Below are 23,359 nucleotides of genomic sequence, written 5' to 3'. Positions count from 1 at the left end.
CTAAATATAATAGCTTGGAAGGAGTGGTGGCCACCAAACAGAGTAAGTATAGAACTATTTATCAACAATGTAACTATTTACAGAGAATGACAATAATGCTACTGATGACTTTGACTCCAGTTTCTACACTGGCTTGGAAAACCAGCGCAGGATTTGCATGCTCCGGCCTGATTGGATGAAAGGTCACATGACCATGTGAGTTCCCGCCCCTTAAAGGGGCACCACTTTAGAACTTTTAGCCTGCGGCCTTGTAGGTTACAGCAAGTGCATACCCAAGTACTTTTTAAATGTTATGAGGACATCTGCCTCTACCATCCTTTCAGGCTGTGAGTTCCAGAGTCTCACCATCCTCGAGGCAAAAGTAATCTTTCCTCGGATCCCCTCTAAACCTCCGACCACTTACCCTAAATCTATGTCCACTGGTTATGGAGGCCTCAACCTCGGAAATAGGGTCTTCCAATGCACTTAATCCAGACCCCTCATCATTTGTCTGATAATCTTATCAGGAGTGCTAACTCAATGTAAATTGCTATCTTTGAGAGGGACAAGTTAGAAAGCCCCATGAGTAGAATGTTATATCCTGAGGATCATCTGTAAGACGAGAAGATGGTACAGGTTTGGGATAGGAAAATAAGTCTATCGATCCATTTACCTTTCTGGGTCTCAGGTGACATACTGTGATTCTAGAAATAATGACACCGAATACTATTGCCTTAAAGGAACTCACCCAGTCTTCTTTTAAAACTTGCCATTGTTCCACACTTTTCCATACCCACAAACTTCTATCAGCCTCTGTTGAAAATATGTTGCCTCAGCTTTCTCTTTGCTACTCTTCCATATAAAGTGTGTTACTTAGTCCAGAAATCCCAAAAGGCGAATTGCCCTGGATTTCATTCCACTCCTGAAAATCCGAACAAACTCTGTCCCTCCACATCCTTGCCTAATGAAGAGAAAAAAGTCCCAAAGGTGGACTTTGCTTACCCATAACCCAAGTACACAAATCTAGAAATTATCCAGTATGGATGTTGTCCCTCTGTTTATTCTATATTCTTACTACAACAGGGTACTCTTGAACTGAACACAGTACATCCAGGCCCCATTGAGGCCAGGAATAATGTTAAAATCAGTTCTTTAGACGTACAAATCACACCCAACTGTACATCTCAGCTTTGTATTAGCTTCCTTGACCTCCTCTGAATATTGAACCAACAGCTTTAACAATTTGTGCACAAAATCCTTCAGATCTGTCCCTTGTTACGGTCCCATTCCATCAATCACACAATCATTTTGTGTATAGTTCACAGTCTTGCTTCTCCAACCTGACCTCATAACATCACATTCATCCACATTCGACTCTCTCTCCCTGTTGACCCAGCCTGTTTAGATTCCTTTGCATTACTGCATATAGTTTAGTATCGTTAGCTGCTGCACCCTGTTTCATATTATCTGTAAATCTGGAGTATCCCTTTCTCTAACTATTTGTAAAACGTTATCAACAAGATTGACCCCTCTGAAACGCTGCTGGAGAAATACATACACTCTCATATTCTGGGTGATAATACTGGGGCAGGAGCTTGAAGAGAAATTTCCACATTCCACAAAAAGACAAAACATAATGGGCTGGATTCTCCGTCGGCGGGATCCTCCGTTTCGCTGGCAGCGCGCTGACGCCCACGGATTTCCCGACGGCGTTGGGGGTGCCCACAATGGGAAACCCCATTGGCCGTCTGCTGGGACGGAGAGTCCTGCTGCCAGCGGGGGAAGGCCACATCAGAAAACAGGAGCAGGGGCGGGCCGGAGAATCCTGCCCAACAGTCTGTGAGGAAATGGCATTTTCATCAACAGAAATGATATGATCAATACTTACATATATCATAAACGTTGCCACCCTGTTTCCAGACTTCAGCTTATACAGTGGACTGTGAGGGGACTAATACAAAACAGAACGAACACGTTTTGAACAAATATTTTGACCTTTAATTGATGAGGTAATTATGTGCTACAAGGGGTGAATGAATCAAAGTAAAGTACTGAAGACAATTTTCCTGTGCAGTTTATGTCTTTCAGAAGGATATCCTGCTATAAGCTATAAGCTGCTTACAAAGAAGGTGATTTAGTATTGATTTCCTTACCTGAGCTTGGAGAAAAGCATTTTGAACCTCTCCATCATCCTTGTCCTTCCTAACCTTTTGACCCCGAGCTTCTAGATAAAACGCACAATGCTCACAGATCTTACATGCCTGACAAGAGATCACCAGCAGATGTCATTGTGCAAATACACAGGCTGTAAGGCTAAGAACGATGGAGAACCAGTGGTGGGAAAACAAGGTTGATGAGCTTCGAGCAGCTGCTGATAAAAATGACCTGAAGGCTCTACATGAAAGCCTGTGATTGGTTTACGTCATAAAGAACTAACAGGGTGGCACCCACCCTCACAGCAGATGGCCATCAACTCTTAACAAAGAGATGTGAGATTTTCTCTCATTGTGCTGAGCACTTCAGTAATCTCCTAAAAGAGTGGTCTCCAAGTAGTTGATTGCGAGCGACGGGTCGATCCCAGGGTCTCGAACAATCAGTTGTTGTTGCCTCTCAATCTGCGCCAAATTGCACGAGTCAGGCTTTCTCGTAATGACGAGTCAATCAGCTGATTGCCTGCCGAACCTCGCCAAATTGCATGAGACCTGAGCAATGAGATTCTTGCAGTTTCAAAACTTGGAAAAGCTGGTAAAAGACAAAATGATAAGCCAGGGGCCTGCGACCAACAAGAGGGCAAAACCTACCACTTCCGCCAGGAATGGGAATACAAATTTCTTTTTACGAATGTCAAAGGCATTCCATTAGTACCATTTGTCACAGAGTGTAGCCTTGAGTAAAAGAGGTCATCATAAGACAATGCACAGAAAATTTCAGGAAAATTTCCCTTTGAACAGTGTGTTTGGGACGAAGAAAAATTGGGGAGTTAATGGGAATTTTGAAAGCTTAACAGTCAATCTTTTCAAAATCTGTTGCTAGAGGCAAGGATAACAAAGAGGCGTCTTTTCACATTAGCCATCAGCTAACAAAACATAAGAAACCATTCAGCAACAGTGAAGTATCAAGGAGGCTATGCTGGTTGCTGCCGACACTTTATATCTCTAATACATCAAGACATATCAGGCTGTGAATGTTTTTCACTGCAGTTTGATGTATCAGTAGATGTAACGGATAGGACCAGCTGATTGTTTTCGTTTGCATGGCATTCAAAGGCTCAGCAACAAAGGAGGACTTTCTCACTCTTTTGCTACTCAAAAAGAGACAGGATAAATTGAAACGGTTTGTGATTGAGAAAAACATTCTGATCAAAGGGTTGGTTTCACTCACAATCGATGATGCACCGTCAATGCTGGCAAGATTGCGAAATCCTACCAATTGTCCTGGCTTGAGACAATTCACACCTCTTTAACCTGAGATTACCCCTCTCTCTGGATCTGTAAAGACTTAATTATCTGCAAATGCTTGCATTCAAAGCATCGTCTTGCATCTTTGACTTTGTCTATGTATATGTTTCTGGAACCTACCTCTTCATTCACCTGAGGAAGGAGCAGTGCTCCGAAAGCTAGCGATTTGAAACAAACCTGTTGGACTTCAACCTGGTGTTGTAAGACTTCTTACTGTACATAGGATCAGTGCAGTGAATGCGTGCAAAGTTGAAACTGACCCTGTTGGTCCTCTCAGTTAAAGATCAAAATTACTGAGCACTTCCCCAATCTAGTGAAAATCCAACAACAGGTCCAAACAAATTCTGTGACCGCCTGAACAAATGGAAAATGGAATTCAACATACGATTTCAGGAGTAAAACAAGTTGGAACAAATCACTATGTTTGTCTCAAATCCTTTGCTTAAAGTGGATGTTGGTAAACTGACAACATAATTTCAGCAGATGTTGGAACAAAGCAATGGAATTGACATGGAGATCATCACCATGCGAAGTGACAGAGAGCTGAAAGCTATGGCAAGGAACATAGAGTTTTGTGGATTTGGAGACAGAGAGAAGTTCCCTCTTCTGCGCACTTCCCCAACCGTAAACCATGGCTCAATGCGAGATTGACTCCCTACTGAAGGACAGATCTGAGTCGTTCACGTCAGACGACCCGACCTATACAAGAAATCCAGGTACGACCTCCGCAAATGCCAAGAGAGAATATCAAACCAAGCTAGAGTCACAGACAGACTCTCGTCGGTTGTGGCAAGGACTAAACAACATAACGGGCTACAAAGTGAAGCTAAGCAGTATCTCCAGCAGCAGTACACCCCGCCCCGATGAACTCAATGCATTCTATGCTCGGTTCAAGCAGGTAACCAACAATCCGCTGTCGAGTGCCCCAACAGCCCATAACTCACCCATACCCGCCATCACAGCTTCTAAAGTCAGATCGGCCTTACTGAAAGTGAACCCGCGGAAGGCGACGGGCCCGGACGGGATCCCTGGTCGTGCACTCAGAGCCTGCATGGAATAGCTGGGAGAGGTGTACGCGGACATCTTTCACCTGTCCCTACTCCACTCCGAGGTCCCCACCTGCTTCAAGAAGACCACCATCATACCGGTGCCAAAGAAGAAGCAGGCAATGTGCCTCAATGACTACCGTCCGGTGGCCCTGATCATGAAGCGCATCACCTCCATACTCCCAGAATGCCTTGCTCCACTGCAATTCGCATCCCGTCGCATCCGGTCCACAGCAGAGGCCGTTTCCTGGCCCTACACTCATCCCTAGAGCATCTTGACAACAAGGACTCCTACATCAGATTCCTATTTATTGACTACAGCTCCGCCTTCAACACCATAATCCCAGCCAAGCTCATACCAAAGCTCCAAAACCTAGGACATGGCTCCCCACTCTGCAACTGGATCCTCAATTTTATGACCAAGAGACCACAATCAGTAAAAATGAACAACACCATCTCCTCCACAATAGTCCTCAATACCGGGGCCCCGCAAGGCTGCGTACGTAGCCCCCTACTATACTCCCTGTACACACATGACTGCGTGGCAAAATTTGGTTCCAACTCCATCGACAGGTTTGCTGATGATACGACCATAGTGAGCCGGATCTCAAATAACGACGAGTCAGAATACAGGAGGGAGATAGAGAACCTAGTGGAGTGATGCAGCGACAACAATCTCTCCCTCAATGCCAGCAAAACTAAAGAGCTGGTCATTGACTTCAGGAAGCAAAGTACTGTACACACCCCTGTCAGCATCAATGGGGCCGAGGCGGAGATGGTTAGCAGTTTCAAATTCCTTGGGGTGCACATCTCCAAAAATCTGTCCTGGTCCACCCACGTCGATGCTACCACCAAGAAAGCACAACAGTGCCTATATTTCCTCAGGAAATTAAGGAAATTTGGCATGGCCACATTAACCCTTACCAACTTTTACAGATGCACCATAGAAAGCAGCCTGCATCACAGCCTGGTATGGCAACTGCTCGGCTCAGGACCGCAAGAAACTTCAGAGAGTGGTGAACACCGCCCAGTCCATCACACGAACCTGCCTCCCATCCATTGACTCCATCTACACGTCCCGCTGCCTGGGGAAAGCGGGCAGTATAATCAAAGACCCCTCCCACCCGGCTTACTCACTCTTCCAACTTCTTCCATCGGGCAGGGGATACAGAAGTCTGAGAACACGCACGAACAGACTCAAAAACAGCTTCTTCCCCGCTGTTACCAGACTCCTAAATGACCCTCTTATGGACTGACCTCATTCACACTACACTCTGTATGCTTCATCCGATGCTGGTGCTTATGTAGTTACATTGTGTACCTTGTGCTGCCCTATTATGTATTTTCTTTTATTCCCTTTTCTTCCCATGTACTTAATGATCTGTTGAGCTGCTCGCAGAAAAATAATTTTCACTGTACCTCGGTACACGTGACAATAAACAAATCCAATCCAAGCTACAGCACAGTTGGAAACTGACCAAATAAATTCTGATATAGAGACGCAATAGAAGTAGAAGCAGAGAGGACAGATCCCTAGCTCAAGAACCTCTCCTTCCTCGGGGCAGCTCTTGTCATCTCCGTCCAAAGACCTGTGGCTCTAGGATTGGCCTGCTGAATCACCTGAGGACGTACGAATCAGGCGTCATCGTCGTTTTGAGGAACTGACAACAATGACTACACAAATGGTAACGCACGCTGATGCAGGATAACACGCCTGCATACCTACCATAATGAAACAAATCATTGCACTCACCGTTGCATGGTCAAAGTGGGGCTCATAGTGACCTCCAATCCCATAGTTCACTACCTGGAGATACTCTGCGTAAGGCTGCTGCACATTTAAACCAGTAAGATGCGCAATTCGTTGTTCCAGCTTTCTGATCACTGGATCGACAGTATCTTTGAGCCAGGCACTGGGAAAATAACATACAAAAAAACGGTCATGTCTATTGAAAAGAATAAAAAACTAATGATATCTCTCTTTACATTGTGAGCATAGTAGTCAATGAGAGAACAACGCTGAACGGGATGAAAATGCTCAGGAGAAAGGGTGATTAAATAATAACCCGAAACACACGAAAACACATTAAAAGAAATTGTTGAAAGAAGTAATAGATCATCAACACATATACCAGGCATGTGTCTTTTGGTTAAGGAAACTGCTTGCATTTGCATAATACCCCACCAAAGTGCTTCACAGATAATTCATTACTTTTGAAGTGATCCAGATGTATGTAATTCCAGATGCTGCAGTCGGCACTTCTGACGTTCTTGGCATCCTCCCTCTTTATCCCATCTTCTGCTGCAAAGGCTTCTGCTGTTTTGAACCCATATTTTGGAATCGTCTCTTGAAATCTGCTTTCCTACATCACGCCTCTCCTTTCCACGCCTAGGTCTTTTCTTCCCACCCCACATCTTCCAATCTTTGCTAGTGACAGCTCCAGAGTGCTTCGCACTGTCACTGGCCTCGGTTTTCTTTTGCTTCTGTCCTCACCAGTCGTATGACTTTATGTTAAATGAAAAATGAAAATTAAAGGGACAGAGGGACCCTGCCGCCGCCGATGTCGCAAGCCACCATCTTGCTGATACTGAAGCGGGACAAGGACCCGGAATCCTGCGGGTCATACAGGCCAATCTCCCTGATCAATGTGGATGCCAAGCTCCTGGCAAAGGTCCTGGCGATTAGAATTGAGGACTGCATACTGGAGGTGATTGGGGACGATCAGACAGGGTTTGTGAAAGGCAGGCAGCTGACAGCTAACTTGAGAAGATTGCTTAATGTGATCACGGTGCCCCTGACGGGCAAGGAGGTGGAGGTAGTGGTGGCAATGAACACTGAGAAGGCCTTTGACCGGGTGGAGTGGGGCTATCTGTGGGAGGTACTTGCACGGTTTGGGTTCGGGGAGGGACTGGTGAATTTGGTCAGACTATTGTACCAAGCCCCAAAAGCTAGCGTAAGGACGAACAGAATAATGTCAGATTATTTCAGACTACATCGCGGGACCAGATAGGGATGCCCACTCTCCCCGTTGCTGTTTGCCTTGGCCATAGAGTCATTGGCGATTGCGTTGAGAGCTGCGGAGGGATGGAAGAGAATAACTGGGGGTGGGGGTGGGGGGGGGGGGGGGGGGGGGGGGGGGGACATAGGGTCTCTCTCTATGCGGATGACCTGCTCCTGTACATGTCGGACCCACTGGCCGGGATGGAAAATATACTGGAAACATTGAGGAAGTTTGGCCGGTTCTCAGGGTACAAATTAAATATGGCCAAGAGTGAGATGTTTGTGGTGCAGGCAAGGGGCCAGGAGAATAGACTGAAGGAGCTGCCATTTAGGCTGGTTGAGGATAGTTTCCGGTACTTGGGGAGACAGGTGGCATGAGACTGGGGCAGGATGCACAAGTTAAATTTGACCAGAGTGGTGGAACAAATGAAGAGGGAGTTTCGGAGATGGGATGCACTCCCGCTGTCACTGGCGGGGAGGGTGCAGACTGTAAAGATGACAATCCTCCTTAGATTCCTGTTCATCTTCCAGTGCCTCCCGATCTTTATCCCACGGTCCTTCTTCAAAAGGACTGGCAAAATCATCATGAGCTTTGTCTGGGCGGGAAAATCCCCGCGGGTGAAGAAGGCGATGCTTGAAAGGAGCCGCAGCGAGGGAGGGCTGGCATTGCCGTGATAAGGAAGTGGATGGTGGGTACGGGGTCTATCTGGGAGCAGGTGGAGGCGGCTTCGCGAAGGGGCACCAGTTTGGCAGCCCTGGTCACGGCTCCCCTACCGCTGCCGCACGCCAGGTACTCCACCAGCCCGGTAGTGGGGGCGGCCCTGCGGATATGGGGCCAGTGGAGGAGGCATGTAGGGGAGGTGGGTGCATCTGTCTGGGCTCCAATATGTGATAATCATCAATTCGCCCCCGGGAACATGGACGGAGGTTTTCGAACATGGCGGCGGGCAGGGGTGAGGAGGGTGGGCGATATGTTCCTTTGAGGGGAGTTTTGCGAGTTTGAGGGGCTTGGAGGAGAAATTTGGGCTGATAAGGGGAAATGACTTTAGGTACTTACAGATGCGGGACTTTATCCGCAGACAGGTCCTATCCTTCCCGCGCCTCCCGCCAATAAGGATCCAAGACAGAATAGTCTCTAGAGGAGAAGGAGGAGAGGGTAGAGCCTTGGATATTTACAAGGTGCTCATGAAGGGGGAAGAGTCCCAGACGGAGGAACTGAAACTCAAATGGGAGGAGGAGCTTGGCGGGGAGATGGAGGACGGGCTGTGGGCAGAAACCCTGAGTAGGGTAAACTCAACCGCAACATGTGCCAGGCTCGGCCTGATTCAATTTAAGGTCGTTCACTGGGCCCACATGACGGTGGCTCGGATGAGCAAATTCTTTGGGGTAGAGGATAAGTGTGCTAGATGCGCGGGAGGACCAGCAAACCACGTTCACATGTTTTGGGCATGTCCTAAGCTAAGGGGGTGCTGGGAGGGATTTGTGGGGATCATGTCCAGGGTGCTAAAAACAAGGGTGGTGATGAGTCCAGGGTGGCAATTTTTGGGGTTTCGGAAGACCCGGGAGTCCAGGATGAGAAAGAGGTTGATGTTTTGGCCTTTGCTTCCCTGATAGCCCGGCGACGAATACTGTTGGCATGGAGCGACTCAAAACCCCCGAAGACTGAGCTATGGCTTTCGGACATGTCAAGTTTTCTGGGTATGGAAAAAATTAAGTTCGCCTTGAGGGGATCTGTACTGGGGTTCGCCCAGAGGTGGCAACCATTCATCGACTTCTTCGTGGGAGAGTGAACGTCAGCAAGTGGGGGATGGGGGAGATTAGAGTAGAGTAGGAGGGATAAATAGGCGGGTAGTGTCTATGGGAGAGGAGCGGGCTTGTGCTGTATGGTTTGATTGAAGTATTGATTTTACGTTGATGTTTGCACATTTTTGCCTTTTTTTTGTTATCTGTAACTGTTTACAATGCCGAAAAATACCTCAATAAAATTGTTTGTTAAAAGAAAAATGAAAATCGCTTATCGTCACAAGTAGGCTTCAAATGAAGTTACTGTGAAAAGCCCCTAGTCGCCACATTCCGGCGCCTGTTCAGGGAGGCTGGTACGTGAATTGAACCCACGTTGCTGGTCTTGTTCTGCTTTATAAGTCAGCTGTTTAGCCCACTGTGCTAAACCAGCCCCAAAATGGGTGGGACCAAAATTACATGGTTCTAAATCCAAGGACCCCAAATGCTTTTTTTGCAGCCTTCTCAGCCCAGCCTGCCACTTTCAAAGATCACCCCGAGGATTCTCGGTTTGTACACCCACTTTAAAGTTGAACCATTTAGTTCATCTTGCTTTTCTTCATTCATCCTACAAAAATGCCTCACTTTACACTTATTTCCATTTAACTGCATCTGCCCTGAGTCTGCCCATTTCACCAGCCTCTTTGTTGGTGGGAGAACCACGTTAAAGAAGATGAAAGTGCTCAGGGGAAAGGACTATGATCAGTCACCCTAAACACATACTAAAAACTTAGTGAAGGCGGAAGGAAAAAGATCTGAATTGTTGAAAGAGGTAATAGGTCATCAATATGTAAACCAGTGATGGGGCTATTGGCGAACGGAAGTCCTCCTGAAATCTATTACTATCTTACTTATTCAACTCTGTGGAATGTTCTACTTTTAAAAGGGCAGTGAACGTGAAGGAATAATTATTACCGGAACTCTGTTTTCCAGAGTTATGCATTTTTTTTTAAATTAAAGGAATGAATATTTAAATTAATGAGTAGAGGGGGGGAAAATAGGAAACAATTGCTACATTTCCAAATAAGAAGTCTTACAACACCAGGTTAAAGTCGAACAGGTTTGTTTCGAATCTCTAGCTTTCGGAGCACAGCTCCATCCTCAGGACCTGACCTGAGGAAGGAGCAGTGTTCCGAAAGCTAGTGATTTGAAACAAACCTGTTCGACTTTAACCTGGTGTTGTAAGACTTCTTACAGTGCTCACCCCATTCAACGCCGGCATCTCCACATCATACATTTCCAAGATAGCGTTTAACATGAGGATTGAAGCACTGTGGTGTTTGTTATTCAATCTGACTTAAGGCAATTGGAGGAAAAAGATAGGAGAAATTGAGAGGAAGAATTTTTGTTTTCAATCCTTCAGCCAGGATAACAATTTACCGAAGGAAAATGGCTTTTCAGTTTAAGGCCAGACTGAACCATCAGGGTAAAATCAGAATCACAGCAAGCACAGATAGAGACAGGCTAACCTACTGACAGGTGAGGAATGTAATGTGTTACAGCTCGGAAACTGCGGATCTCGTTGACAGATAATTACCTCTTACTGATCCGATACTCCACCGCAGCCTGCTTCTCCCCCGAGGCCACCACTGAACGCTGCAGCTGTTGACCCAAGAAATAAAGTGTCGGTGCATCTGTGTTCACTGTGCCAGCAATCAACGTGAACATTCCTGCACTAAATTACTTTGAACACTTGGCCGCACTCATAGGACACAAGATGGCCAGTTTAAGACATCATTTATTTATGAACATGCTGTGCTTTAAAGTTTCGCCTTTGTCAACTTTCTCATTTTTGAGCAAGACACCAGATGTCAGTTCAGTTACTGTTACTCCCAGACACTAATACCTTCCCAATAAATGCCCCGTGGCCTCAACAGGAATTAGCAGGGATATAATAGCTGCACAATCACAATTTCAGGGGCTTAAATTCCTCCTTTAACAGATTGAATGTTCCAGTGCTTTACAGACGCGAAATGGAAATTGAGCATTGTTGGATGGAATTCTTTACATTCCTATCTTTTCCCTTTTTTAAACTCATTCCTACCAGGGATAGGGAGTCAGGTGCCCTGGATTCATAGAGTTTACAGTGCAGAAGGAGGCTATTCGGCCCATCGAGCCTGCACCAGCCCTTGGAATAAGCCCCCTATTTAAGCCCCTGCCTCCACCCTATCCCCATAACCCAGTAACCCCACCTAACCTATTGGGCACTAAGGGGCAATTTAGCATGGCCAATCCATGCTACCTACACATCTTTGGACTGCGGGAGAAAACCGGAGCACCCGGAGGAAACCCATGCAGACACGGCGAGAAAGTGCAAATTCCACGCAGACAGTGACCGGAATTGAACCCAAGTCCCTGGAGCTACGAGGCAGCTGTGCTAACCACTGTGCCAATGTTCCACCTTCTTTCCTGTCAGCGCTGCACTGCAACAGGTGATGAGAAGATGTGGCAGGAGGTGAGGGCTGGATTTTCATCCCAGAGGCCGGAGGCAGAAGTGGGGAAATTGTCTGGCTCCGCCCACCCACTTTGTGAGAAAGTGCCAACAAAGATGGGATTTTCAGCCCGAGGGGGCGAGTGCTAACTGGAGTCTAGTCCACTACCCTTGAAAATAGTTTGGAGTGTTGGAGGAAACTGGAGCACCCGGCTGAAACCCACGCCGTGACACAGGGAGAACATACAAACTCCATACAGTCACCCAAGGCTCATGGATTGACCTGAACTTAAGCATCATAATTGATAGCAGCAGGACTTCTTTTCTCATGGTTGTACTTGGCGGAAAATATCATATTTTTCAATATTTTCCCAATATCACTGCTGTATACTGTGAAACAGGCTTGTGTAAGTTTGTGTGGGTTGGATGCAGTAGGACAACAAGGTTAATCTTTGAGTTTAACTAAACAGTCTTTTGGAAAATGTTTGTGGAGTATTGTTAACTGTGTAAATGTAAGCTTGTGTGTTTAAGTTTTCTTTTATTTTTAAAATATTTAAGTTTACTAACGATTTCCAAGAGTGGTTTGAGATCTGTGCTCTTGACTTTAGTGCAGATATCTTCTCATTATAAAATACAAATACATAACTTGTCCAAGTTTCCCTTTGGGATTTGGGGAGCCCAGCGACGACCACCTTCCATATCATAACAGTATGACAAAATGGGCAATAATGCTGGGAGACTGCAGCACTTGTGGACCTCTATGAGGCAAGGAGTTGCATGCCTGCTCACAGAAGAAGGAATGTCACTTTGGTGAAATATTGGAACTATGTTGAACTGTAACCTGGTGTGGACCATTCACTGCAACAACAGAGGAAAAGGGGGAAGAATTGTAACAGGGAACATATTGTATACCTTTACGCCAGTGACGATGTATTTTACTGCATGAAGCAAAGCTGACACCCTTCTGAATTTCATGTCCACTGAAGCTCTAAGCTTCATGATCAGGATCAGATTTTCCCTCCCTCCTCTTCAATCCTACCTGGAATGCTTCAAAGTGATCTCCTCCCAGTCCCCACTCCCTCACCACTTACAAATTATGAGAGGAGTGGGGCCAGGTCCCCAGAGGATTTTCCTACTGCCCCACATGCCAGCTTTCACCAGGACCACAGAATTCCACTGAAATTAGTTTATGATCTGGTTTATCAGCTGTCCAGTATGCTATGCAGTCCCACAATTAATCACGGTGCTGAATTTAACCAGGGCAACAGGGGAACTACAGACGACATCAGTCTCCATGGGTTATTGCAGCAGGATGAACAACTGAAGGATCATTTATATCCAAAAGGTTAACTCAGTTTCTCTCTTCACACATGCTGCCAGACCTGCTGAGTTTTTCCAGCATTTCCTGTTTTTATTTCAGAATGCCAGCATCCGCAGCATTTTGTTTTTAACTGAGTCTTTCCTGAGCACAACCTTGAGACACAAGCACATGTAAAAATGTCGAGGCGAGTGATCTCAGGGTAACCTCCAGGACAAAGACGAGGGCCGTCCCGCAGATATGGTCTTGCCACTGCGTCCTTGCATGAATTATTTCCTCCAGGAGACGAAGGATACACTGAAAATCCAAGCCAGGCCCTGTCTTTAACAGGCAATTGCTGCGCCAATCTGGAGGGAGGAAATGCCAGCATACATTTGTCTCACTCCTTTAGGCAGGGCCTTTACCACCACAATACTCCGGTTTACATCCACCTACCCTATTGTGGTCCTGGGGAAAGCTGGCATGTGGGGCAGTAGGAAGATCCTCTGGGGACCTGGCCCCACTCCTGTCATAATTTGTAAGTGGGGACTGGGAGGAGATCACTTTGAAGCATTCCAGGTAGGATTGAAGAGGAGGGAGGGAAAATCTGATCCTGGCATGGAGCTTGTGATAAGCCTCATAGCCTTCATTCTGCACTATGATGCTTCCTGATTGGTCTTTCATTCAGCACTATAATGCTGCCTGATTGGTCCTTCATTCTGCACTATGATGCTGCCTGATTGGTCCTTCATTCTGCACTATGGTGCTTGCTGATTGGTCCTTCATTCTGCACTATAATGCTGCCTGATTGGTCCTTCATTCTGCACTGTGATGCTGCCTGATTGGTCCTTCATTCTGCACTGTGATGCTGCCTGATTGGTCCTTCATTCTGCACTATGATGCTGCCTGATTGGTCCTTCATTCTGCACTATGGTGCTTCCTGATTGGTCCTTCATTCTGCACTATAACACTGCCTGATTGGTCCTTCATTCTGCACTGTGATGCTGCCTGATTGGTCCTTCATTCTGCACTGTGATGCTGCCTGATTGGTCCTTCATTCTGCACTATGATGCTTCCTGATTGGCCCTTCATTCTGCACTGTGATGCTGCCTGATTGGTCCTTCATTCTGAACTGTGATGCTGCGTGATCTGGGGCTGAAACCTGGCCTTATTGTGACAATGCAAAACTGAAGGAACTTATTTTGCAGAAGCAAGGTTGGATATTACTGGGGCCCATTTTAGAAGCTGCAAGAATAGCTACCACCAAGGCATCCCCATTTTAAAAACAAATTCGCAATTCAAAGACGTGAATAATGTATTATTATAGCCTTATTATTTGTGACATTTTATGAAGGATATCAATAGGGGCTGGTTTAGCTCATTCAGCTAAAATCGCTGGCTTTTAAAGCAGACCAAGCAGGCCAGCAGCACGGTTCGATTCCCATACCAGCCTCCCCGGACAGGCGCTGGAATGTAGCGACTAGGGGCTTTTCACAGTAACTTCATTGAAGCCTACTCGTGACAATAAGCGATTTTCATTTTTCATTTTCATTTTGGCGAGGGAAGTGGAATGGGATACTTGTGCATTGGGGGGGGGGGGGCCTAGGATCTTAAATACTCCCAGATTAGGCAAGTTTACAATAGGGATCTTCTACTTGATTCTCCAGCTTTCATAAACCATCCCCATTACTGAACAAATCCATTTTCCAGCCCCAGCTACCCTTATTGCGTGTGAGTGAGCTAGCTGGTTTAATTCTGCAGGTGTGGAAAATTGCTCCTCACTGGGGACTGGGTTGAGACTGTGAAGATATGTTTCACTGCACATCAACACAGCCAGCCGAGCAAGGAAACTTTCAGCTGATCAGTTCCAAAGGGAACTGGATAGTGCGTGAACCCGACCGCACCACCCAGCTCATTCTGTTTGGGGGAGGGGTTAATGAAATGAAAAAAGATATTTCACAGTTTGCTTAATAGGTTCCAAATGTCAAGACAGAGCGAAAACAACATGAGTCTGCAAGTGATAAAAAAGCAGACACGATTCACAAAATGCAATTCATTCCAGTTATATGTTCTCCTTTAGTTGCAACAAGAAAATACACAACAGATGAGTGGTGGGATTTTCCAGTCCCGCCCGTCTGGACCTGGAAACTCCCACCCAAATTCGACAGACCTTTTGCTGTTCTATCCAACTCCCACCCGGTACGATTCCTGCAGTAGGCGGGACCAAAGCACTGAGACCAGTTTGCGTATTTATAACGCATTCTTTCAAATAAACTTTTTATATTTTATGTAGTCTATTGGCAGAGAAATTGCAATTAGTGACTAGGCATTTGGCCAAACCAGTTCTTTCCAATGTTCATCCTTCACATGAGCAAATGATGCTTACTCCATTTGTTCATCCTGCTGGAATGTCCCTTCAAGCCCTTGTCTGTTATCGACTTATTCAGTCTAACCCTGAATGTTGACGTAGTTTCAGCCTCAATGACTTAACCCGGAAATCTCATTCCCCATCCTCACAGCACCCTGTTATATTATACAGATGTACAGATATATTGGCCGGGATTCTCCAATCCCGCGGCCAGGTTCTGACGCCGGCATGAAAAGCGGCGCGAGCCACTCCGGCGTCAACGGGCCTCCAGGCCCAGGTATTTACCCCTTCCTGGGGGGCTAGTACAGTGCCGGAGTGGTGTCCGCTGCTCCGGCGCTGGAATGCAGCGCGCCAGGGCCAGTGCGAGTCCGCGCATGCACGCCATGGCCAGCACGAGTCAAGCGTGGTTTCCTGTCTCCGCGCCGGCTCATCGGGCAATATGGCGGAGTCCTACAGGGGCCCAGCGCGGAGGAACATAGGCCCCCCACTGAACTAGCCCGCCCGCCGATCGGTAGGCTCTGATCGCGGGCCAGGCCCACGTTGGAGGCCCCCGCCCCGGAGTCGGATCCCCCCCACCCCTCCACCAGGACGGCCCCCGCAGCCAGAGATCCGAGGTCCCGCCAGGTGGGACCATATGTAACCCACGCCGGCGGGACTCGGCTGAACTCAGCCCGTCGAGGTGTGGAGAATCGGCGGGGGGTCCGCTTTCAACGGCCCCCGACCGGCGCGGTGGCGATCCCGGGGGCACCTGAGAATTGGCGCCGGAGAATCGGTGGGCTGGCGTCGGAGCGGCGTGGCGTGATTCTCGCGCCCTCCCCCCCAGAGATTCTCCGACCCGGTACGGGATCGGCGAATCCCGGCCATTATACCTAGGTTTTTCAAATTGCGGATCGTGACCCATGGCTGGGTTGCGGGCGGGTCACGGAGAGATAGGCCGTGCGTTCCCGATCGCGGAAGAAGTGCCCAACGACCGTGACCAGCTTTTAAATAAAGAATGCTGGACGCGACCGGGATTTAAATAGAGCGATGCATTCCTCCGGACAGAAGGGGCGGCAGAGAGAAGGTCATGCGCACGGCACGTATACTGATGTCACATGTTCTGTGTGTCCGTGCTTTTGGGACAAAATCACGGAGGGTGGATTACTCAATTTTCTAGTTCAGAGCAAGCAACCAACAGGACTGTGAAGAATTGAAGATAGATCATTTTAAACAAAGAAAAAACTGAAATCAGGAACAGAGCAGTGCAAAGATGATTTCTTGAGGTATGGCTTTGTTAATTGTGCCAATGCAAATCAGTATATGTAGCCCACGTGTGTTATATGTAACAAAGTACTGGCAAATTAAAGTTTAAAATCTTCATTTTAGGTATTTGAAGCATGGCGGGTTTGTGAACAATCCTCTTGATTTTGTTCAAAGGGTGCATCACGAACTTAAATCATCAGCCGAAGTCCTTAGCAGAACTGTAACATTGAATGACAAAGCAAGTGAGATTGTGAGGACCAAGCAGGCTCATCTGTTGAATTAAAGGTAAGCAATAATGGTGTGTTGTGAGAGTCAGCCAGCATCGGCCGCAAAGGTCGGCCGGCGTGGGTCACAAAGGTTAGCCAGCATAGGTCCCTGAAGGTCGACCAGTTGGTAAAAGTGGGTCCCGGGAAAAACATTTTGAAAACACTGTTCTAGATGGTAGCGGTTGTGGGTTTGGAAGACGCTGTCAAAGGATCCTTGGCGAGTTCCTGTATCTTGTAGATGGTACAAACTGCTGCCACCATGCATCAGTGGTGGAGGGAGTGAATGTTTGTGGATAACAATTAGTCTCCATTGTCTCCACAACCACAGGAGATTAAAGTTCAGTCTTTTGCATTTCATCCCTTCCTTTCAAGTGTCTCTGTCTGAAGAAGACCTTGACACATTTTTAAGTGCAACATTCCAAGTTCTTTCGAGACTAGTCAATCAAGTATAATCCATCTAGGAATTTTCCAGAAAGTGGTTAGTTTACATTCTCAGCCACCTTTTGTCCCGTGTCTTTATTTGCATTTCTTTAACACGCGTCTCCTCCTTAAAAATGTTCAATATGACCGTTAAGTATTTCAGGGCATAGACACTCCCAGCTCAACCGCCTGCAGCCACCCCCACACCCCATCCTCTCTCGCCTCATCGACTTCTGAGTAATAAGCAAGCCTTTGATGGAGTTAGTTGCAATGCAGCATTGCAATAAAATAGTTTGGCGGTATTTTTCAATGTTCACCAAAACATTATAATTAATGGACAGGAGTATGGAGGAGGGAGGTTGGGAGAAGAAATGCTGAACGCGAAACCTTGTCCCCAGCTGCAGTATGTTAGTAACACTGAGTTGTTGAAAGCTGAACATCAGTGAGAGAATGGTAAGCTCACACTGTGCAAAGATCTGTGCTTCGACAAGACGAATGAGATTGAGTACACTATGTCAGTGTTTGGAGTTATCTTGCAGGCAATAATTCATTCCTTCATCTCTCTTTTTGGCCACAATAACAAGCTTTCCACGAGGCGACTGTTTTGTTTTTTGGGAGAGATTAATGGAACAGAATATATTCAACCCCTTTTCCCAACTCCCAGTCAGAATTTTCAATCGGCAAGCTTGAACCTGCACAAACCTTTAGCTTGATAACTTTAAGGCCGCAATTCTGCAGCCATTGGCTGGTGACGGGATTCTCCAATCCCACCGGCAGTGCACTCCCGCCCGGGGGTTTCCCGGCAGCGTGCGGTGGTTTCGATGGAAATTCGCAGTGACAGCGGCGGGAACGTGAGAATCTTTAAAAGGGCGCCAGGAATGTGAAATGCAAGTGGCCACATTGTTGAAATAAGGGCACTCCACTGATTTCTGGGTTAGAGAATATTGTTGGTGTAGAGAATAGAAAGAACTTTATTCTGAATCTGTACTTGACCGTATCAAAAGAAAGAAAGACATCCAAGACCAAGAATGCTAGAAAGGCATAAGATCTGTAAAGAGGAAAGACAGATTCTTGAATATTGCTGAAGAGACATGTTGACCAATCTTTTTGTCATCAAGACAATTCAAGAAAGCCAAATTTCAAATGCTCACAACAATTTATACAATAGGAGAAAGGATTTGGTGCCAGCCGATTCTGATTGGTCGAGGCATGGTCATGAAATCAAATGAAAATCGCTTATTGTCACAAGTAGGCGTCAAATGAAGTTACTGTGAAAAGCTCCTAGTCACCACATTCCGGCTCCTGTTAGGGGAGGCTGATATGGGAATTGAACTGTGCTGCTGGCCTGCCTTGGTCTGTTTTAAAAGCCAGTTATTTAGCCCAATGGTGAAAGTGATGGGGGACTATAGGCTCCTCAAGATCCCAGGTAATCTAAAAAAAAGTGCAAGGCTTGAACATGTTACTTTTGTTTGCAGAGAATGGATCCCTGTTTATGAAAACATGTCCCTTCTAGCAAATGTAAACGATGGCCACATGATGAGCTTGACCGCTTGCTTTCACCATGGCAACCCCTCAGCCAATCAGAGTCAACCAATTAGCAGCCTTTTCAACCTGTAGCACAAGTGCTGTGGTTACTTAAAATTTGATATTCTTCCATTTGTCCTGATGAGTGCAAGATGAAAAACTTCAGCAACATGTCTTATATTCAGGATCTGTACTACCATAGATAGATGCATATTTCAGATGTAAGAACCTTCCTCGGAACTCAAGGTGTTTGCCTCTCCTGTTATACCAGGCTGGGCATGTCAAGAACATTGAAGAGGGATGCAATACCTCCACTGTGTGCCCTCACATCCATGATTCCCCATCCTGAATTGCATTTGAGGTCAAATATGTTGCCAACTTTTCCATTCTGATGCATGACCTGGCTAAGCTGGCCATCCCAGAAACAATAACAGGAAACGTTCCCTGGTCATTTAAATAATCCCAACCTCGGAAAACTGCCCATTTCCCATGTTGGAGACATGGGGCTAGACTGAAGCCATGCACCATGAAAGTGTCCCCACTAATGCAGCCACGAGTCATATCACCTTGATGAGATTTGACTTTTGAAGAATCTTACAAAAGTGGGTTGAATGGCAACAAAGACTGGCCTTCCCAATGCTTTTCTTTCCTAAAAGGTCATGGATCTTGCCGCCAAATCTGTATCTGGGATCGCCTGTCAAAATAGCACATGCACAATAATTCTTCAACAATACGATGCACTTACAGTTACATAGAATTTACAGTGCAGAAGGAGGCCAGTCGGCCCATCGAGTCTGCACCAGCTCTTGGAAAGAGCACCCTACCCAAGGTCAACACCTCCACCCTATCCCCATAACCCAGTAACCCCACCCAACACTAAGGGCAATTTTGGACACTAGGGGCAATTTATCATGGCCAATCCACCTAACCTGCACATCTTTGGACTGTGGGAGGAAACCGGAGCACCCGGAGGAAACCCACGCGCACACTGGGAGGATGTGCAGACTCTGCACAGACAGTGACCCAAGCTGGAATCGAACCTGGGACCCTGGAGCTGTGAAGCCATTGTGCTATCCACAATGCTACCATGCATTTTTTTTAAAAAGCTTAGCAAAATCACAGCGGCCTTGTTAGAAGAGGTTTTTAAAAATTCATTTTTATGGGATGTGGGCATCGCCGGTTAGGCCAGCATTTGTTGCCCATTCCTAGTTGCCCTTCAGAAGATGGTGGTGAGCTGCCTTCTTGAACCGCTGCAGTCCCTGAGTTACACCTACATTGCTGTTAGGGAGGGAGTTCCAGGATTTTAACACAGCAACAGTGAAGGAACAGCAATATATTTCCAACTCAGGTTGGTGAGTGACTTGGTGGGGGACCTCCAGTTGGTGGGGTTTCCAGGTATCTGCTGCTCTTGTCCTTCTAGATGGTACTAGTCATGGGTTTGGAAGATGCTGTCTAAGGAACCTTGGCGAGTTACTGCAGTGCATCTTGTAGATGGTACGCACGGCTCCCACTTTGTGTTGGCGGTGGAGGGATTGAATGTTTGTGGAAGGGGGAGCAATCAAGCAGGTTGCTTTGTCCTGGATGGTGTTGAGCCTCTTAAGTGTTAGTGGGGGGTCATGTGATAAAGTGTGGGGGAGTGGTTGCGTTTTCGTGAGCTCCGGCCCTGCTCATCTTTTAATCCGTTGTTTCATCCTGATGCTCATTTCATACTTAATTTTTCTTCGCCTACATGTCTTGCACCATGTCCCAGGAAGCTCCAGATTGGTCGATTTGTAAGAAAGAGACGAGTAAAAATGCTTAAAAACTATATTTTTTTGTTGCGTTCGAAGGGAGCTGGGGAGGGGCCCCGCTGGGGGTGGCACAGTTCTTGCTGGGCAGGTCTTGCATTGGCAGTGCTGTGTGAGAACCGTCTTTGAAGATGTTGTCTTGTCCTGGAATTTCCTCCGGGTGCTCCGGTTTCCTCCCACAGTCCAAAGATGTGCAGGGTAGGTGGATTGGCACTGTTAAATGGCCTTTAGTGTCCAAAGTTGTGCAGTTTAGGTGGGGTTACGGCAATAGAACAGTGAAATGGGCTTAAGTAGGATGTCCTTTCGGAGGGCCAGTGCAAACACATTGGGCCAAATGGCCTCCTTCTGCAGCGTAGGGCTTCTATTGATTGACGGAGAATTTCGGCTCTTACTGCAGGTCATCAGAGCTCACTTCAAGGGAATGTGCGGTACCTGTAGAAGAGTGGTGGAGGCGCATGAGAGGGTTCTTGCACTTAAAATAGCTCTGTCCCTGGTCAGGGCTGCCTTTGTGTTGTTGAAATCCTCCTGCATGGTGCGTCGGGTATCCTGACGGGTTCGGGAGATAAGGGATGCGCGGGACGTCCCCTTGAGCCCGATCCCTGGTTCAGAGATGGGAGATGAATTCCTGATTAAGTTTGAAAATTGGCCGTCATGCTTTGGTAATCTTGATTTTGTGGTTGGGTTAGTCAGATTCAATGGAGTATACCCTGTCTGCGAGGCCAGGGGTCGGTAGGGCCCACCGATCACTGATCCTATATCGTCCTATTCTTGATGCTTATTGTGAGGGGTTGGAAATGATCGTGTAGGTTGAGTAATTCCCCCTTGCCGGAGTCTGGACCGCATCCAGGTAATGGTTTTGGACCTCCCATTGAAAGGAGTTGCAAGATTCCCACTGATTCTCCAATTGATGTGTGGGACCCCCGTCACCACAACTAAACTCTCATTTCTAAGGGAGAAACCTTGGGCGGAATTCTCCGCAAGGCCCAACGCCGTCGCGAAACCTGGAGAGGTTCACGACGGCTTCGGAAGCCTCTCCCGGCCCCCTATTCTCCCCTACCCGGGTAGGCGGGTCGTACCGGGAAACTCGGTGGCCGGGCCTTGTCCCTGGCTTCAAGGCCCGGCGACCAAGAATGATGCCGCGGCGGAGCCTAATGACGTCAGCCGCGCATGTGCGGGTTGGACAGCTCAAACCCGCGCATGCGCGGTTGCCGTATTTCCCCTCAGCCGCCCCGCAAGACGTGGCAGCTTGATCTTGCGGGATGGCGGAGGGGAAAGAGTGCGTCCCCTTGGGATGCTGGCCCGACGATCGGTGGGCACCGATCGCGGGCCAGTCCCCTCCCAAGCACGGTCATGGCGCTTGATCCTCGATCTGCCCCCCTAGGCCCCACACTTACCTGGCGCGCCATGTTCACGACGGCAGCGACCAGGTACGCCGGAGAATCCCGCGTTTCTCTGAGCGGCGTGTCAGAAAACCGGACACGCCATTTTGGGGGGGGTGGGAGAATAGCGGGAGGTGCGGGAGCAGATCTCCCGCTATTCTCCCACCCATCGTGGTTGCGGAGAATCGTGCCCCTTGCTCGTGTCTCAGGTGATGCTTTTTTGTGTATGTTTCAGCCAGATGGGGGGACTGTGCGAGTTTTAGTGAAGCCTCACCTCTACATGTGGTAGACAAGGAGAGCTTTCCATTTGCATCCTCAACACTCTCACTCAGTTTGCAGGGAGATATTTTGTGTATTCTTCACTATGTACTCTTCCATGGGATGTAGACATCACTGCAAGGCCAGCATTTGTTGTCCATTCCCCTAATTGCCCTCCTCAAGTGTGGAAAGACCTTTCTATTGATTTATCTTTGTTGGTAGGCAGATACTCTGGGGGCCGGCCAGTGGGTGATTTGATGGCTGGCTAGACTCACCTCTAGCAGGTCGACAGGAGGGATAGATTCAATGTGCTCAATGGATTTCTTTCTTTTTCCCTGCTTTACTTTAATGTTCTTGGGTTACTAAATATAACAAATAAATAATTTTAAGTGAATAATGATTCCATAAAATTCGATAGAATCCCTACAGTGCGGAAGGAGGCCATTTGGTCCACTGAGTCTGCACCAACCCCCTGAAAGAGCACCCTACCTGGGCCTACTCATTGGCCCTATCCCAGTAACCCCACTTAACCTGTGCATCTGTGGGAACTAAGGGGCAATTTAGCATGGCCAATCCACCTAATCTGCACATCTTTGGGCTGTGGGAGGAAACCGGAGCACCTGGAGGAAACCCACGCAGACACTGGGAGGACGTGTAAACTCCGCACAGACAGTGACCCAAGCCGGGAATCGAACCTGGGACCCTGGGGCTGTGAGGCAGCGGTGCTAGCCACTGTGCTACCATGACACCCAGATCTCTCAACTTGCCTAACATCAGTCTCCCCGCCACAGTATAATGAATAACCCACCCGACACATCTGCCAATCTCAAGAGCTACTGCAATTTGCCCCCTGAGGCGACTTAGTGGTTAAATAAATTAGAAATACAATTTGCTATAAAATCTGGGAAGTGGTCCATAGCTTCGGAGTGACAGCAAGTCCCTCATTCTTTAAATATAAAACACTCTTGGCAAGAGGAAGCAGCTTTTAAGCCCATTTTTTGAAAAGGTCATGAATAAAAGAAGAATCTGTTGAAACCAAATAAGAAAACTGACCATGTCGGGTTTGGTGGTTAAATTATTTTCAGAATTGTTTCCATATGCTCAGAGCAATTTAGATAAGACCA

General features: G+C 47.3%; 1 protein-coding gene across 1 annotated transcript in view; it reads right to left on the bottom strand.

The window, feature by feature from the left end:
• The window catches only part of p4ha3 (prolyl 4-hydroxylase, alpha polypeptide III), a 107,373-nt gene that overhangs the window by 29,620 nt on the left and 54,394 nt on the right, over positions 1–23,359 (bottom strand). Inside the window, exons 8-10 of the mRNA XM_038818840.1 lie at positions 10,801–10,865; positions 6,237–6,396; positions 1,868–1,930 (exon numbers count right to left, since the gene is read on the bottom strand). Of these exons, the coding sequence (XP_038674768.1) occupies positions 1,868–1,930; positions 6,237–6,396; positions 10,801–10,865 (288 nt within the window). The remainder of the gene's footprint in view (positions 1–1,867; positions 1,931–6,236; positions 6,397–10,800; positions 10,866–23,359) is intronic.

The sequence above is a fragment of the Scyliorhinus canicula genome, chromosome 14 (assembly GCF_902713615.1).
Source record: "Scyliorhinus canicula chromosome 14, sScyCan1.1, whole genome shotgun sequence".
NCBI lineage: Eukaryota > Metazoa > Chordata > Chondrichthyes > Carcharhiniformes > Scyliorhinidae > Scyliorhinus > Scyliorhinus canicula.
Note: the sequence above shows the minus strand (reverse complement) of the source record. Positions and strands in the feature narration are given on the sequence as shown.